At 39.7% G+C, this 18,020-nt stretch overlaps 1 protein-coding gene across 1 annotated transcript; it reads left to right on the top strand.

Moving 5' to 3' along the window:
* Positions 1-260: 260 nt before the first annotated feature.
* On the top strand, positions 261-6,083 carry LOC122213079 (olfactory receptor 7A10-like). Its single transcript, XM_042927285.1, has 2 exons — positions 261-427; positions 5,098-6,083. Exon 2 carries the CDS (start codon positions 5,115-5,117, stop codon positions 6,081-6,083), a length of 969 nt encoding a protein of 322 aa, XP_042783219.1. The 5' UTR covers positions 261-427; positions 5,098-5,114.
* The last annotated feature ends 11,937 nt before the right edge of the window (positions 6,084-18,020 follow it).

Below are 18,020 nucleotides of genomic sequence, written 5' to 3'. Positions count from 1 at the left end.
ACGGGGTGCTCTGACTTATTGGCAAGAATGTCTAAAGACTCCTTTTGAGATAAGAGAGTTTAATGGCATAAGAGACATTCAGGGAATTCCAGGCTGTGTTCCAACACTGGGATGAGTTTGCATTCTGTTTTTCTCTCCTAGCTCCAGAGACCCTAGGCTCATAAGGGAAAGAGAGACAAAAGATTATTTCTTTAATGAGACTCATGGGAGTTTATTCCCTGCAGGTACAGAAATTGAAAATGCCTTTGCCGCACCCAGGAAGTCGACTCCTGTAATCTCTGATGATATGAGCACATAGCCGTGTTCTAGAGCCTTCACGAGTGGGGCCATGTCTCTTCCCTTCCTGGGGACATAACTTCCAACCACATCACTCATCCATGGGAGAGACTGGGTCACTGATCTCCCGCTGTTCTGTGCTAACATCTGGGTGAGTCAGGGCATCTTTAGAAGGACTGCGTAAATGTGTTATGGTGGGAGGGACCCCTTGTATCTGTAGTTACTTTGGGGACATCAACAGGGACAATGAGTTAAGGAGAATTTTGATGCCAAGTCCTGCCCATTAAGGCTTTGATTCTGGAGGGCAACTCTGGATACACTAGACCATCTCCCCTGATCTGTCTCCTCCATAACACATGTCCTCCCCCTAACGTTGTCTCTTTATTTTATTTGTAATTGTTTTCATGAAAGACCACTCTTTCACAGGAGTCAGTGAAGGCTTTGCATAGAAGCTTATAGGTGCTGAGCCTTGAAAGTGGTGTTGCGGATTTTTCATGGAGACAAGGGATGTGAGAAGTCCAGGAAGAAAGAGCAGAGAAGGAAATTTAGAGATTAAATAGAGTGGGAGTTGTGCTGCTGGAATTAGAAATACTTCTTACTGTCTAACCAACAGTCAGGAGCAGGTCTGCAAAGTGAACCCAAATGAACCTGGCTGGGTAGGCAATAGTCAGATTAAGAGACAATCTTACATTTTGGCTACAAGGTCGAAATTGAAATCTGAAATTGTGAAGTGTCAGTGCCGTTTTTATGTCAGGGGACAGCTATGACAAGGTCTTGTCTATGGAAAAACGACCCAGGTTATTGTGAGGAAGAAACTATTGCTGCATTCAGAGTGGGAGAGTGTTATTGAGGGATAGAAACAGCACCAGGCACAGAACGGGTCTCGGAGGGGTGGAAATCGTGAATCCAGAAATTCAGATGAATTTTTTCATTCATTCTTAAATGTTTACTAGAAACAATGCAGATACCGTATAGTCATCATTTCATTGAAACATTTCAAAAACTGTACGTGGTATGATTATTTAATGTTACTGATGGGAAGAGTTACTGACAGCAGCGACACTGGTCATACAGGGCACCTACCAGACTCTTTGGGACAATCTCAGAACACGGTGTTTCCAAAGATTTTTTAAATTCAATAATAATTTTAACTTTAATCGGCTTTCATATTTGAACAGTGGTACATGTACAAAACAAACTTGCTGTGATTTTTCAGACGGTTCTCATAAGCTCCTTTCCAGTTTCTCCTGTTATGAACACATCCTCTCTCTTACACATGTTACTTTTAATCGTCCTATCCGTTGACCTTCCACATGCAGTGACTTTTTCCTCAGTCTTCCTTTGTTCTTGAAGCAATTGATAGTGCTAAGAGTACTGGTCAGGCATTCCGTAAGTCTTTTGGATTTGCCTTATTATTCTTTCTTTTCATGAGGAGACTGGAACGTGGATGTTGGACAAGAAGACTAGAGAGGGAAAGAGGCATGTTCATTTCCTGACATCAAGGGTACACACTATCAGCATGACTATTTCTCATTGGTGTTGATATCGATGTCCTGGCTGACATGATATTTGTCAGATTTGTCTTTCCCCTTTCTTTCCATCCTGTCCTCCTGTAGGAAATTTCTACGCACAACCCCATCTCTAAGTAGTGGTAGTTATCTCACACCTCCCTAAGTGTAGAATATTTCTGTAAATCATTGGTTTTCTTCTACACTGGAGATTGTGTCTTCCTTATTTTTTTCAATTATTTACATTATATACTCTGTGTTATACCCCAATACTACTTTATTTTGTTGCTCAGATTGTTGCAGCTGTGGCAATGGAGAGCTCCTTCAGTTACTGATATGTCCCTTTGGCATGTCTCCATCATTCTTGGCTTTTGGGGGGTAGCATTTCATTACTGTCTTACATGAAAAGATGCTTCAGCTTCACCTTCAGCTTACTGTACTTTCATCCAGAGCTCTACAATCAGTCATTTCTGCAAGGAGCCCTGTTTTATTTTGTTGGATCATGGGATGAGATTCAAGAGATTGGTACCTGCTGTGCTTGTTGCTACCGGGCTCTCTATATCCCCTCAACTGACCTGGCAAAGACACATGAGTGTTTACTACTCTGTGTATATGCAGACATCCATACATGTGTCTATATGTAACCCTCTGTATTTTTATATAAGCTGAAGCAAGTTCATACTCATGGCTCCAAAACTAATTTACCACCAAAGGATCATAAGAGCTACACCACCTTGCTTACATGTAAAATGACACAACAAATGTGATACCTCATTCCCACCATTTACTATCCATTTCCTTATATGTTCAAATTCAGTTCACATGTGCAGGAGTATCAGCATTGCTAACAATAACTTCTGGATACACTTTAACAAGTATGGTGCTGGAGACCCATGGGGGAGGGGACGGAAAAAAAAGAGGTTAGAGTGGGAGAGAGCCAAAGCATAAGAGACTCTTAAAAACTGAGAACAAATTGAGGATTGATGGGGGGGTGGGAGGGAGGGGAGGGTGGGTGATGGGTATTGAGGAGGGCACCTTTGGGAATGAGCACTGGGTGTTGTATGGAAACCAATTTGACAATAAATTTCATAAGTTAAAAAAAAAAACAAGTATGGTGCAGCACCTGTGTGCAATTTCTTTCAAGTCCAGTTTTACACTCTTCTCTTTTCCCAGTTCTTGCCTTTCTTCACATTTTTTTGCTTCACATTTTTTGTTTCACTGAGAATGTGTCATGCAATTGTAATACAGTTAGATTGTTTATTTTCACTTGGTGCACTCCATTCTAGGATTCCATCGGCCCCCTGAGTTTTATGTTTGCATTGACTTATATCCCGCAACTTTACTGAATTCGTTTATTACTCTAACAGTTTTTCTGGTTTTTAATGTCTTTTTTTAGTAACACCACCTTTTGTGAAGAGGAATCATATTACTTCTTCCATTCTGATTTTGATGCCTTTTATTTCCTTCTTTCCTTTCTTTTCTTTTTTCTTTTTTTGGCTAGTTGCTCTGTCTGGAACAGGCAATGCCACGTTGTGTAAAAGGCATGAAAACAAACATGCTCGTCTTGCCTTATCTTAGGGGTCGCTCTCAGTGTTTCACTATTGAGAATGATTTTAGAGGTGGGTTTTCATATGACCTATTTTGTGTTGTGGAATCTTCCTTCCATTCTTAGTTTTTGAATGCTGTTACTATTAAGGAGCGCTCCACTTTTATTTTATTTTAACATCATTTTATTTTACCATCAGTTTTATTTACCATCAGTTGATATAATCATGTGCTTTTGTCCTTCATTCTGTTAACGTGTTGTACTACACTGAAGGAGAGTTATTAATTAAACCATCCTTGCCTTCCAAGTATAAATCCCACTTGGTCATAATGCAAAATCCATTCCTACACTATGATCAAAAGCCTGCTACGCTTAAATAAGTTCTCATCAATATTTCATGGGAATATTGCTCTGTAGTCTTTTCTTGCAATGGCTTTTCATGGCTTTGGTATCAGTGCAATGCTTACCTGATAGAATAAAGTATGAAATATTTCCCTTTGAAGACTTTGAGAAAGACTGATGTTAATTCTTTTAATTCTGTGTGGTTCTAGTGGTCCTTAGCCGTGACTAGTACATTGGAATGCCTACATTACAAAGTGCAATTCTCCTAGGAGAAAGGAGCTCTTTGACTTATGGTGTAGCCTGTCCTCTGCTTTCTAAAAAGATGTGCTTCAGCTACAAGAGTATACGGTACCACAATAATGGAGAACTCTGTCTCTCTCCCTACCCACACTCATGTGTGTGTGTGTGTGTGTGTGTGTGTGTGTGTGTAGTGCAAAGAAAATTTATTAGTGAAGTACACACCCATAAAGCATTTATAGAAAGATGAAGCTGTCTTATGCAATAGAAAATGCAGCAATTAGACCAACTGGACCCAGAGTAAAGGTAGAGAGAAAGACAGAGAATTATGCAGGAATGAATTTTGTTCCATTTGTATACATTACATAAAATGTATCCTGTTGTAGACAGACATCATATATAACATATACATATAAAAATGATGGTGAACTGTGGTGTCCATTGCCTTAGAATGTTTCCACAGATGCAGAAGGCTTTGAGCTCTTCTCTGTGTTATTTGCATCCAACTCCTACTCCTGTTGTGTTACCTGCTCTGCTCACAACATTCTTTTTGATGTTGCCTGATGCTTTCATGTGAGCTCTTGATTCAAGTTCTTTCCACATGTGATTTCTCTGCCTTAAGTGTTTTTTTTTTTCAAAGATATCTGCACGGTTCATATATTTCTTAGTTTTCCAGCTCAGAAGCTCCTGATCGCACATGATACAAAGGCAGCTTTCCCTTCCACTTAGGAAAACGTTGTCCTGAATTATTTTACCAGTTACTTGTAACCACCACTTGAAACGTCATTTATTACTTTATTAATATTCTATTCCTCCTGTGAGACACACACATCTTAGACTCAGTCTTGTTAAGGTAAAACACACATCACTACTTTTTGCTATGCTTTCAACAACACTTGTCACAATATAATTTGTAAATTTTGTTGGGTCAAAAAAAAAAGGTCTCAGGAAATTTATGGAGGAGAACATTGCTTTGAATAATTGTTTTGATTCAGAACAAGAATTGCAAACAGTTTCAGACTCATGGAAAACATGGAACATTCAGATTCTCTGAAATTTTCTGGTACCTATTCAAGAATGGTAGGGAATGTATAATGATTAATGGGTGAAGTATGTTGAAAACACAGCATTTCTTTCGATTCTGTGATCACTGCCTGTGCCTTTACAATGCTCTTGTCTCTGTTCCAGCTGTTTTCGCCAGACACATGGAAGGAGGAAATCAAACCCGTGTTACAGAATTTATCCTCTTGGGGCTCTCAGACGAGGGGGGGCTGCAGTCACTGCTCTTTTGGCCGTTCCTGTCCATGTACCTGGTCACCTTCACTGGGAACCTGCTCATGATCCTGGCCATTATCACAGACTCCCGCCTCCACACGCCCATGTACTTCTTCTTCTCCAACCTGTGCTTTTCAGACATCTGTTTCACCTCCACCACCGTCCCAAAGATGCTGCTGAACATCCAGACGCAGAGCAAAGTGATCACCTACGAAGGCTGCCTCAGCCAGATGTACTTTTTCATGCTTTTTGGAGTATTAGACACCTTCCTCTTGACCGTGATGGCCTATGACCGGTTTGTGGCCATCTGTCACCCACTGCACTACATGGTCATCATGAATCCCAAGTTCTGTGGCATCCTGCTCTTGGTATCCTGGGTATTGAGTATTTTTAACGCTCTATTACATGACTTACTGATTTTGCGACTCTCTTTTTGCACAGATCTGGAAATCCTTCACTTTTTCTGTGAACTTAATCAGGTGATCCAACTTGCTTGCTCTGATACCTTCCTCAATGACCTGATGATCTATCTCACAAGTGGACTTCTGGGTGTTGTCCCACTCACTGGCATCCTTTCCTCTTACTCTAGAATTGTCACTTCCATTTTGAGAATTTCATCAGTGAGGGGCAAGTATAAAGCATTTTCCACGTGTGGGTCTCACCTCTTAGTGGTCTCTTTGTTCTATGGCACATGCCTTGGGGTGTATCTGAGTTCTGCTGCTGCACAAAACTCCAGGACAAGTGCCATAGCCTCAGTCATGTACACGGTGGTGACACCCATGCTGAACCCCTTCATCTATGGCCTGAGGAACAGAGACATCAAGCAAGCCCTGGGAAAGCCCTTTAGCAGAGGGACGTTCTCAGCATATAAGATGCTTTGTTTCAGGATAAAGACTTGAGTAACAAGGCTCCAAACCCTAGAAAACCTAGATCATGATATTTGTATCAGTTCATAGATTGACAAACTGCAGTCTATCTTTTTACAGTATTTGATTGATAGAAGTTTTTCATACATTACGAGCAACTATTTCTTCTGTCATTTTTAGTGTTTATTTATTTTGAGAAAGAGAGGAGGAATGGGTGTGGTGGGACAGAGGGGTTGAAGGAATATCCCAAGCCACGTCTATCCTATCAGCACAGAGCCTGAAGTGGGCTCAATGCCACAATTTGTAAGATCTTGACCTGAACCAAATCAAGAGTTGGACACTTAACTGACTGAGCCACCCACGCACCCCTGCCATAAAATATTTAATAAAGGAAATTGGGTGCATATTAAATGACAGGAAAAGGCAAAGGAATGAGGGTATGCTGTTATTCCTGCCAGGGGAAGGCATCTACCCCCTTAGATTATCTGCTTTAGGAAAAAGGAAATTTGTTATACCCAAGTCATACCAAGTATGAAAGTTTATGTTAACCACTCTAGGAAAAGGTCATATCTGGAACTGGAATCAACATGAAATTAACTCTATAACAACTCATATTTAGTCTGCAAGATCTAATTTTCTTCAACACAGTTGAAAATAGAACTTCATTGAGGATAAAAATAGAAATCACAACCCATGATTCTTCAATTACTTTGTCACTGATCTACGTGATTCCCCCGGCAGGCATTACTGGATTTCTACTAATGTTTTGATAGGCGGGACCATCCTCAGGATATATTCCTTGTCAGTTCCTACCATAATAGTCTTCATTTATAGATCACAAAAGCAAGGTGGGTATTCTGTCAGTGGCCAACTTTGTCATTTCTAAATATGCATCTCAGAAAGTGGGTATGAATAACAGAATAAATCTGTGGACTTGCCATGGTCTTTGTGAGACAGAGTAAGTGAACTCCTTCATTCACCACGCAACCTTTATGCCACCACTTTGATTGGGAAGCTGCAATGGCATTTTGCTTTAGTGTTAGAGCCAGAATCCAGTTTTCAAAAAAAAAAAAAAAAGATCTTAGTATTTTCCTTTTTACCCCATTCACTCTTTTCCAGGTAGAAGGCCACAGGTCTTTTGAATTCTAGCATTTTGGTCAATGTTAACTCTTGCTAGAAACAAAAGAGAGAGAATGCACAGAAGGGAGGGAGAAACAAAGGAGTGATGGAAGAAGGGAATAAAGAAAAATAGAAAGAATGAAAGAATGAGAAACAAGTTGAAGCCAATTTCTATGGAATAAATAGTCCCTCTATGACCATTAAGTGAACAATGTGCTGTCACTAAGGCAGGAGCAGAATGGCAGTGTCGTACAGCTGGCATTCATGAAACATTAGGAACCTGCTGCTTCACGTCACTGCCTTTGGGTAAGGTTAGGAGGAAAATGTTGATCATAATGCATGGCGGTTTTAGAAGTCCATCCTCAACAGGGGTGGGACCTGGGTCACTGAAAAGTCTCAGGTCTGACAATCAAGTGAGAGATTGTGACTCTTCATTTGGGTGACTCATGTCAAACCTCCTCACCTCGGAACTAGAGTTGTTTTTCTTTTAAGTTTATTTATTTATTTTGAGAGAGACAGAGAAACCTAGAGTGGGGAAGGGGCAGAGAGAGATGGAGAGAGGGAATCCCAAGAAGGCTCCATACTGCCAGTGCAGAGCATGACCTGGGGCTCGAGCCCATGAACCATGAGATCATGACCTGAGCCAAAATCAAGAGTCTGCCGCTTAACTGACTGAGCCACCCAGGCACCCCGAACTAGAGTTTTTATATTTACATAGATTGTTAGGTCTTTGAAAATTCTATTTTATGCATCCAAATACCATGATCAATCGCCTTTTCCAAAGATCCCGGTGGCTTAATGTGTTGGCAAGAATAAGCTGGCTGTCCTGCTTATCACATTAATGCCTCTGATGGCCACGTGAGTCACATATGGTGTTCGCAGTTCCGGACCACATTCTGTCTCCTGGGGTCAGAAGGAACTCATGTCAACTTCAGCAGCTCCCATCTTAGCTCTATCATACGTGGAAAACCACTACACAGCTGCTGTACTCCTCACAAATTCTTTTCTCAATCTCTTGGTGAATGTAATGACCTTTGAATCCATCTGGAGTGATATTTGGGTAGCGAGTGATTGTGCAAACATGAGAGATCTAATGCCACATTCCTGTTGGCTTGTACCTTGCTTTCCTTGTTATATATAGCTCTGTATAGCGGTACATAGTTCTCTCCCTCTCTCTATCTATATATATATAGATAGATTAGATAACTAGATTATCTAATTTGTTGGCGTACAATGTTTCATAACATTCTCTTATGTTCATTTTTCTATGGTCCACACTAATGTCCACACTTTTATCTCTTACTTCAGTAACTTATGTCTACTCTCTTCACTTCATTTCAGTTTATCTTAACTTCTGTTATTTTTATTATTGTTCTCAGCAAACCAACTTTTCATTTCATTGATTTTCTTTCTTGTTTTACTGGTTTATATTTTATTATCACAAATCTTTATTATTTCCTATATGCATACACATATATACTGTATAATAACATACTTAGGACCCTGAACTGCTTTTAGAACAGGCCATCACTGAATCCACACTTCAGTCAACTAAGCGATAAAAATATATTTAAATATGCTCATTTGTTCAAGCTGCCATATGGACCTGGGTTTCTGATAATCACTCCATCAAAATATTTGGTTTGCTCAAAAATTCCTTTCCATATTCCATCAAGCATGATCAGTAGAATTCATTCTGTTGTGCATTCATTACATTTTTTATTAAAAAATTAGAAAAATCTCACAACTACTTGGATACCTTAATTTCCATCATATATATATATATACATATACATATATATATATATATGTATATATATATATAAATGTTTGTTTATTTTTGAGAGAGAGAGGGAGAGAGCAGGGGAGGGGCAGAGAGACAGGGAGACACAGAATCTGAAGCAGGCTCCAGGCTCTGAGCTGTCAGCACAGAGCCCAATGGGGGGCTCAAACTCATGAACCACGAGATCATGACTTGAGCCTAAACTGGACACTTAACCAGTTGAGCCAGCCAGGTGCCCCTTAATTTAATCTTATCTAAACTTTGCATTTATCTCTGTGGTGTCCTGAGATCCGACGTCAGATGTTGGTTCAGGGAAGAGGAAAAGGAATGGACATGACAAGAATCGGCAGGATCAGGGATATTGGCCTGTAGTTCTCTTTTTTTACTGGGTCTCTGTCTGGTTTAGGAATCAAAGTAATAGTGGCTTCATAGAATGAGTCTGGAAGTTTTCCTTCCCTTTCTATTTTTTGTAATAGCTTGAGAAGGATAGGTATTATCTCTGCTTTAAATGTCTGGTAGAACTCCCCTGGGAAGCCATCTGGTCCTGGACTCTTATTTGTTGGGAGATTTTTGATGACTGATTCAATTTCTTCGCTGGTTATGGGTCTGTTGATAAATTCTTTATATATTTTGGATACTAGTCCTTTATCCAATATGTCATTTGCAAATATCTTCTCCCATTCTGTCAGTTGCCTTTTAGTTTTGTTGGTTGTTTCCTTCACTATGCAGAAGATTTTATCTTGATTAAGTCCCAATAGTTCATTTTTGCTTTTGTTTCCCTCAGAAACCCCTAGTTCCAGTCTTTAGCACTTTATACTTGAATTAGTGATCCACAAACACAGGCCAATATCCATGATGAATATAGATGCAAAAATTCTCAATAAGATACTAGCAAATCGAATTCAACAGCGAATAAAAAGAATTATTCACCATGATCAAGTGGGATTCATTCCTGGGATGCAGGGCTGGTTCAACATTCGCAAATCAATCAATGTGATACATCACATGAATAAAAGAAAAGATAAGAACCATATGATCCTATCAATTGATGCAGAAAAAGCATTTGACAAAATTCAGCATTCTTTCTTAATAAAAACCCTCAAGAAAGTCGGGATAGAAGGAACATACTTAAACATCATAAAAGCCATTTATGAAAAGCCCACAGCTAATATCATCCTCAATGGGGAAAAACTGATAGCCTTCCCCCTGAGATCAGGAACACGACAGGGATGTCCACTCTCACTGCTGTTGTTTAACATAGTGTTGGAAGTTCTAGCATCAGCAATCAGAAAACAAAAGGAAATCAAAGGCATCAAAATTGGCAAAGATGAAGTCAAGCTTTCGCTTTTTGCAGATGACATGCTATTATACATGGAAAATCCGATAGACTCTACCAAAAGTCTGCTAGAACTGATACATGAATTCAGCAAAGTCGCAGGATACAAAATTAATGTACAGAAATCAGTTGCATTCTTATAAACTAATAATGAAGCAACAGAAAGACAAATAAAGAAACTGATCCCATTCACAATTGCACCAAGAAGCATAAAATACCTAGGAATAAACCTAACCAAAGATGTGAAAGATCTGTATGCTGAAAACTACAGAAAGCTTATGAAGGAAATTGAAGAAGATATAAAGAAATGGAAAAACATTCCGTGCTCATGGATTGGAAGAATAAATATTGTCAAAATGTCAATACTATCCAAAGCTATCTACACATTCAATGCAATCCCAATCAAAATCGCACCAGCATTCTTCTCGAAACTAGAACAAGCAATCCTAAAATTCATATGGAACCACAAAAGGCCCCGAATAGCCAAAGTAATTTTGAAGAAGAAGATCAAAGCGGGAGGCATCACAATCCCAGACTTTAGCCTCTACTACCAATCTGTCATCATCAAGACAGCATGGTATTGGCACAAAAACAGACACATAGACCAATGGAATAGAATAGAGACTCCAGAATTGGACCCACAAACGTATGGCCAACTAATCTTTGACAAAGCAGGAAAGAATATCCAATGGACAAAAGGCAGTCTCTTTAACAAATGGTGCTGGGAGAACGGACAGCAACATGCAGAAGAATGAAACTAGACCACTTTCTCACACCATTCACAAAAATAAACTCAAAATGGACGAAGGACCTGAATGTGAGACAGGAACCATCAAAACCCTAGAGGAGAAAGCAGGAAAAGACCTCTCTGACCTCAGCCATAGCAATTTCTTACTTGACACATCCCCAAAGGCAAGGGAAATAAAAGCAAAAATGAACTACTGGGACCTTATGAAGATTAAAAGCTTCTGCACAGCAAAGGAAACAACCAACAAAATTAAAAGGCAGCCAACGGAATGGGAAAAGATATTTGCAAATGACATATCGGACAAAGGGCTAGTATCCAAAATCTATAAAGAGCTCACCAAACTCCACACCCAAAAAACAAATAACCCAGTGAAGAAATGGGCAGAAAACATGAATAGACACTTCTCTAAAGAAGACATCCAGATGGCCAACAGGCACATGAAAAGATGCTCAACGTCACTCCTCGTCAGGGAAATACAAATCAAAACCACACTCAGATATCACCTCACGCCAGTCAGAGTGGCCAAAATGAACAAATCAGGAGACCATAGATGCTGGAGAGGATGTGGAGAAACGGGAACCCTCTTGCACTGTTGGTGGGAATGCAAACTGGTGCAGCCACTCTGGAAAACAGTGTGGAGGTTCCTTGAAAAATTAAAAATAGATCTGCCCTATGACCCAGCAATAGCACTGCTAGGAATTTACCCAAGGGATACAGGAGTGCTGATGCATAGGGGCACTTGTACCCCAATGTTTATAGCAGCACTCTCAGCAATAGCCAAATGATGGAAAGAGCCTAAATGTCCATCAACTGATGAATGGATAAAGAAATTGTGGTTTATATACACAATGGAGTACTACGTGGCAATGAGAAAGAATGAAATATGGCCCTTTGTAGCAACGTGGATGGAACTGGAGAGTGTGATGCTAAGTGAAATAAGCCATACAGAGAAAGACAGATACCATATGTTTTCACTCTTATGTGGATCCTGAGAAACTTAACAGAAACCCATGGGGGAGGGGAAGGAAAAAAAAGAAGTTAGAGTGGGAGAGAGCCAAAGCATAAGAAACTCTTAAAAACCAAGAACAAACTGAGGGCTGATGGGGGGTGGAAGCGAGGGGAGGGTGGGTGATGGGCATTGAAGAGGGCATCTTTTGGGATGAGCACTGGCTGTTGTATGGAAACCAATTTGACAATAAATTTCATATATTGAGAAAAACAAAAAATAAAAAAAACAAAAAACAAAACAAAAAAAAGAATTTATCAAACTCAACAACCAAAAAATAAATAATCCAGTTAAGAAATGAGCAGAAGACATGAACAGACACTTCTCCAAAGAACACATCCAGATGGCTAACAGACACATGGAAAAACATTCAGTATCACTCATCATCAGGGAAATGCAAAGCCATAATGAAATCAAAGCCACAATGAAATATGAGCTCACAACTATCAGAATGGCTAAAATTAACAACTCAGATAACAACAATGATGGTGAGGATGCAGAGAAAGGGGAACCTTCTCACACTGATGGTGGGAATGCAAACTGGTGCACCCACTCAGGGAAACAGTGTTAAAGATAAAACGACCTTATGATCCAGCAATTGTACTACTAGGTATTTACCCAAAGGATACCAAAAAAAAAATACAGATTCGAAGGGGCACATGCATCCCAATATTTATAGCGGCATTATCAATAATAGGCAAATTATGGAAAGAGCCCAAATATCTTTCAACCAATGAGTAGATAAAGAACATGGTATGTGTGTGTGTGTGTGTGTGTGTGTGTGTGTGTGTGAGTGTGTGTGTGTATGTATATATATACATATATATATATGCACATATATATATGGATTAGTGTATCCATATACACTAATGTATTAGTGTATGGATTAGTGTATGTATATATATGTGTATATGCACATATATACATGCACTAATGTATTAGTGTATGGATTAGTGTATGTATATATATACATATACTAATGTATGTATACTACTAGTGTATGTATATGTATACATATACTAATGTATGTATATATATATATACATATATATACATATACATATATATAATGTATATATATATACATACTAGTGTATGTATATATATACATATACTAATGTATGTATACTACTATGTATATATATACATACACTAATCCATATTTTTTAGGAAGAAAAGGTGAACATTAGTCAAATGACAAAGAAGAATTCCCTTCCAACCCATGGCTGAAGGTGATGTGACTTTGAGAAATAGATCTAATCACAAAAGGCCAAAAGGTACAACAAGGAATAACAGAAAAGTGAAGACAGTTTAAAAATATGTATAAAAGGTGACTTATTAATTCAAACAATGTAGAAAAACTTTTACACTTAAAAAAACAAGAAGGGGGAGGAAAATATGACCAAATGATAGGTTTGAGCACACAAAATGTATTAACTTTCCTACTACCCTCTAATACATCTGTACATAAATAAAAGAACTGAATAGCAAACAGCAAAGTTGGTGGAAAACTCTAGTTCTTATGTTTGAAAAAATGCAATCAGAAACAGGAATAGAAACATTCCAAACCTACTGAACAAAACACAGAACTGGCACAGACAATTTGCAACAGAGAAAGTCAATGTCTAAGAAACACAGAAATATACTCATCCCGACCAGTAAAGAAATAACTGCCATGCAAAGCTTTTTAGTATATCCCTTTTCACCTATTAATTGTTTTTAATTGGTTGGAATACCCAGCAAGAAAAAGGACACTGAAATGTTTGTCTCATGATCCATAGGTCCAAATCTTTCTCACTATATGGAAACATACTCAAATTTTCTCTTGCTTAAAAATATTAAAAGGAACACCCTCTCTTGACTGCATATCCCTCAGAACTAATACCCTACTTCTCTATTCCTCTTAATTGCTAATATTCTTGGACTTGTTTTCTACTTTTACTGGGACCGTGTTGTGCCACCCATTACATTCTTTCATTACCACCAATTAATTCTCAACAATCTCCCCTGCATTGCTGATTTCAATGTTTACTTTCCTAAGATTTTAAATAAATATATTAATTAGTTAATCAAGCAAACCAACAACCACAGTGTTGTTCCAGTGCTGAGCTAGGTTGTCTTGACTTTTATGTGGCTTCATGTAAATGTTCTCACCGTTCTATTCTCTCTGGCCCTGCCCTGCAGAACCTACTGTGTTTTCGGACTCACCTGCAGGGGGTCTCTGGGATCAACATCTCTGTGTGGAAGTCCGAATCCCTCCCTCTATAATTAATGATGGAGACTGAAGCTCTGTTCTCAAACAATACAGCGGGAGTCTGCTAGCCAGACCTAGGACTCCAAAAGAAATAAACGTGTCCCATTCAGCCCAAGGTTGCACACGCTGAGGGACAACAATGGAAGAGATATTTACAGCTCCTTATCTGTTCCTTAGGCATATTTCCCCCTTGTCGCTCCCACCCCTGAGCACACCATCCCCTATGGGACATTGCTCTACACAGATAAAATTTTTTCCTGTAGCTTCCCTGTTCCCAAGAGACCAGGTGACAAGTCAGGTGAATCTGGTTATTACTCTTCCCTGAACTCACCTGTCTCCCTAGCACCTCCTGGCACCTTAGCCCAACCCTGAGTTCAAGTTTTCTCCAAATCCAAGAATGAAGAGTTTTCCTACTAGGTTTCTTGGGTCTCCCAAATATTGATTCGTGATGGGACACAGCACTGATACCCCCAGAGGATTACTATTCCCGCCTTCAACAATGTGAAGAACTGTGTCCCTTTGACATGAAACCACGAGTACTACAGTCCTTGGCTCTCACAACACTTTTGCCAAAACAGTTAAGTGTTCAATGCTTTGACATAAAATAAGAGCTGTCATTGAGTCAATTTAATTTATAATGTATTTTGGTAACTAAAAGGTATATATTTAAGTATAAAGCTTCAGTTTCATAAGAGGAAAGGAATTCTGGAGATGGACTGTGGCGATGGCTGCCCAACAATATGAGTGTATTTAATGCCGCTGAGCTGTGCACTTAGAAATGGTTAAGATGGGGGTGAAATAGGTGACAGGGATTGAGGAGCGCACTTGTCATGATGAGCACTGGGTGATGTATGGAATTGTTGAATCACTGTATCGTACACCTGAATCTATTATAACACTGTACATTAACTATACTGGAATTAAAAATGAAATAAGAAAAATATAGAGAGTGAATAACTAAGTAGTTAAAATGGCAAATCATATGTGACATGTATTATTAGCACAATAAAAAAATCTTTAACTAAAAAAATATATATTTGGAACTCTTATGCACATTGCCTTGATATTTATAACACCTTCTACCAGTTGACTTTAATTTTTTATACAAGTCCATTTGCCGAGGTCAATACTCTTATGAGTCTCATTCCACATTTGCAGAATGGGGCTCAGAATGGTTGAGTGGTCTGCCCAATGTTGTGAACTGAGTAAGGATGGGCTTTGATTGGAACTCCTTCAACGTGTTTACAGGCCTCTTGCTCTAACCTAATCATTCTCATCTAGAGATTTTGCCTCTTGGGAACACTTGGAAGGATCTAGTGAAATGTTTGGTTGTCAGAACTGGGCAGATGCAATTGCCCCCCCTAGACAGTTCAGGCCAGGAATGATGCACAGCATCTACTGTTCCCAGGACACGTTCATCACAAAGAATTATCTACTACAAATGTCAACAATGTGAAGGTTGAGCAACACTACACTAGACCAGCACTTCTCCAAATTCAGTATATATGAGAATTATTTGGTTATCTTACCCAAATGCAGATTCTGATTGGGCAGGGCTCACGTGGGCCCAGCAATTCTGTATTTGGATCTAGCTCCCAGTTGTTGATGCCACAGGTCCCGGTCCATGGCCACTCTTTAAGCCTCAAGGCTGTGGTCCATACAACTCAGTAACAAAAAAAATCTGATTTAAAATTGCACAGAGGAACTGAATAAACAGTGCACAGCTCCACGTTCAAGGAGCATGATGCAGGGCTCAATCCAGGACCATGAGAACATGACCTGAGCCAAAAATCAAGAGTCAGACACTCATAAGACTGAGCCACTCAGACACCCCTCAAGGAGAGTTTTTATATGCAGTTGTCTGAACTAAACCAAAATAAAACAGTTACCATGAATGTATTCTTCAAATAGAAGAATAAATGCCAAGAACAATCAGTAGCAGATTGTGATAATTGTCCTTATTTCTGTTCACTTTGATGACTGGATCAGTTAGCTATTGCTGCATAACAAGCCATCCTAAAAGAAAACAGTTTAATCTAATGTCCTTATTACCAAATGATATTGTATGTTGGGAGTTTGTTCTGAGCTGTGCTTGTCTCCTCGTGGGTCTATAGTCAGCCGTGAGTCTCTACCTTGTGTTTCTAAGGCTCGTCCATGATGTCATGTGTGACTATGGTGCTCTTTTCTCTTGAACCAATATATGATCAGCTAACTATTTCTGTATGTATTATTATCTCCTACAGTGGAGTTTATGAGGAAGGAGTAATCAACACTGGATTCACGTGGTTATAATATGATCTATTGGGAACACAGAATCTCTAGGAAAACATTTCTTTGTGTCCAGACCAGTGTCCCCCAGGGAAATCATGTGCTCTGTGTTGGAGAAGCAGGAGGGAAATGTGCCTCAAGAACAGACAAAGGAGACTATAAATATCTCCTGTGTGCTGTCCCTCTGCCTGTGCCACCTTGGGCTGATGGGACCTGGCTGTTCCTTCCAGAGTCTGTAGCTTGGCTAGGAGACTCATGCTAGCCTCCTTCCTGCCATCCTGTGTGGGGACAGAGCTTAGTCACCATCAGTAACCATCCAGAAAGGAATTCAGACTTCCACACAGATACCTCTCCCTCAGAGTTCCCAAACAGGTGAGTCCAGGAGCCTGGCAGGTCCGACAGGAAAGGGTCAGAGAGACTCGAAGTCAGGTGCATTTACCTGAGGTCACCACATGGCCACCAGCCTAGCCCAGAACGCTGAGATCTCTATGGTCATTTGCTTGCCTGACCATGTCATTCTGAAAAACTGCAGTGAACAAGGTCAGAGAGGGCCCTGTTCCTTTGGTACTTGCCTTCTATGGTGGAATCACAGTAGAATGAAATAAGTGTGTGGTATAAGAGCCTCAGGCAGAAATCCTATGAAGACAGTGATTTAGAGCCAGAATGGTTGTCGTAGTACGTGCAGAATTTTGTAGAGAAAGTTCTGAACAGACCTTACAGTGTTGTGCAAAGACCAGAAACAGGACCAGAGTGTGCCCACTGCTATTGTCAAAAAAGAGATCACAACGCAAAGCCCAGGAAAAACGAAGAAAAGATGCCACATCTGAAAAGTGAAAGGGACTTGTCCACCTTCTCTAAGATCACAGGACATCCAATTGAAACAGGCACAGAAAAAAAAAAAGTCCTCTACTGATTCATTATAACCTGCCCAACTTTTGCTGTGCTTTGCATATTTCCTGTGCTGAAGTGTTGATTTATTCCTTGGCACAGGTTTCTCTTGAAACATTCACTCTGTAAGGTGAGCAACGCCCTGAAGTTCCCACTAATTTTGTCTTCTGACTGAATTTAAGTTTCCTCCTTATTATTTTTGCTGGGCATCAGGGAGGTAACAAGACTTGGAATGTTGTCAGAACCAGGGATGCGCTTTCTTCTTCATGGACACTTAGGTTTCAGCGACTACCTGAACCATTAGATCTTCTGTGCCACTTCTATTCCATTTCCCTCTCTTGCCTCTCTCTCTCTCTCTCTCTCTCTCTGTGTGTGTGTGTGTGTGTGTGTGTGATTTTGAGCAGATTGTTTGTGTTTCATTAAATACAGGATGGAATATGAGCATGCCAGTCTGACTTGTCAATTTTATTTGTCCATGGGAAACATGAGCATTGGAATTCAGGTACAATTCTACATTGTTTGGGGGGAATTATAATGGACCTGGCCAGCTTGAGTTATAGCCACTCCG

Source organism: Panthera leo, chromosome A2 (genome assembly GCF_018350215.1).
Source record: "Panthera leo isolate Ple1 chromosome A2, P.leo_Ple1_pat1.1, whole genome shotgun sequence".
Classification (NCBI taxonomy): Eukaryota; Metazoa; Chordata; class Mammalia; order Carnivora; family Felidae; genus Panthera; species Panthera leo.
Note: the sequence above shows the minus strand (reverse complement) of the source record. Positions and strands in the feature narration are given on the sequence as shown.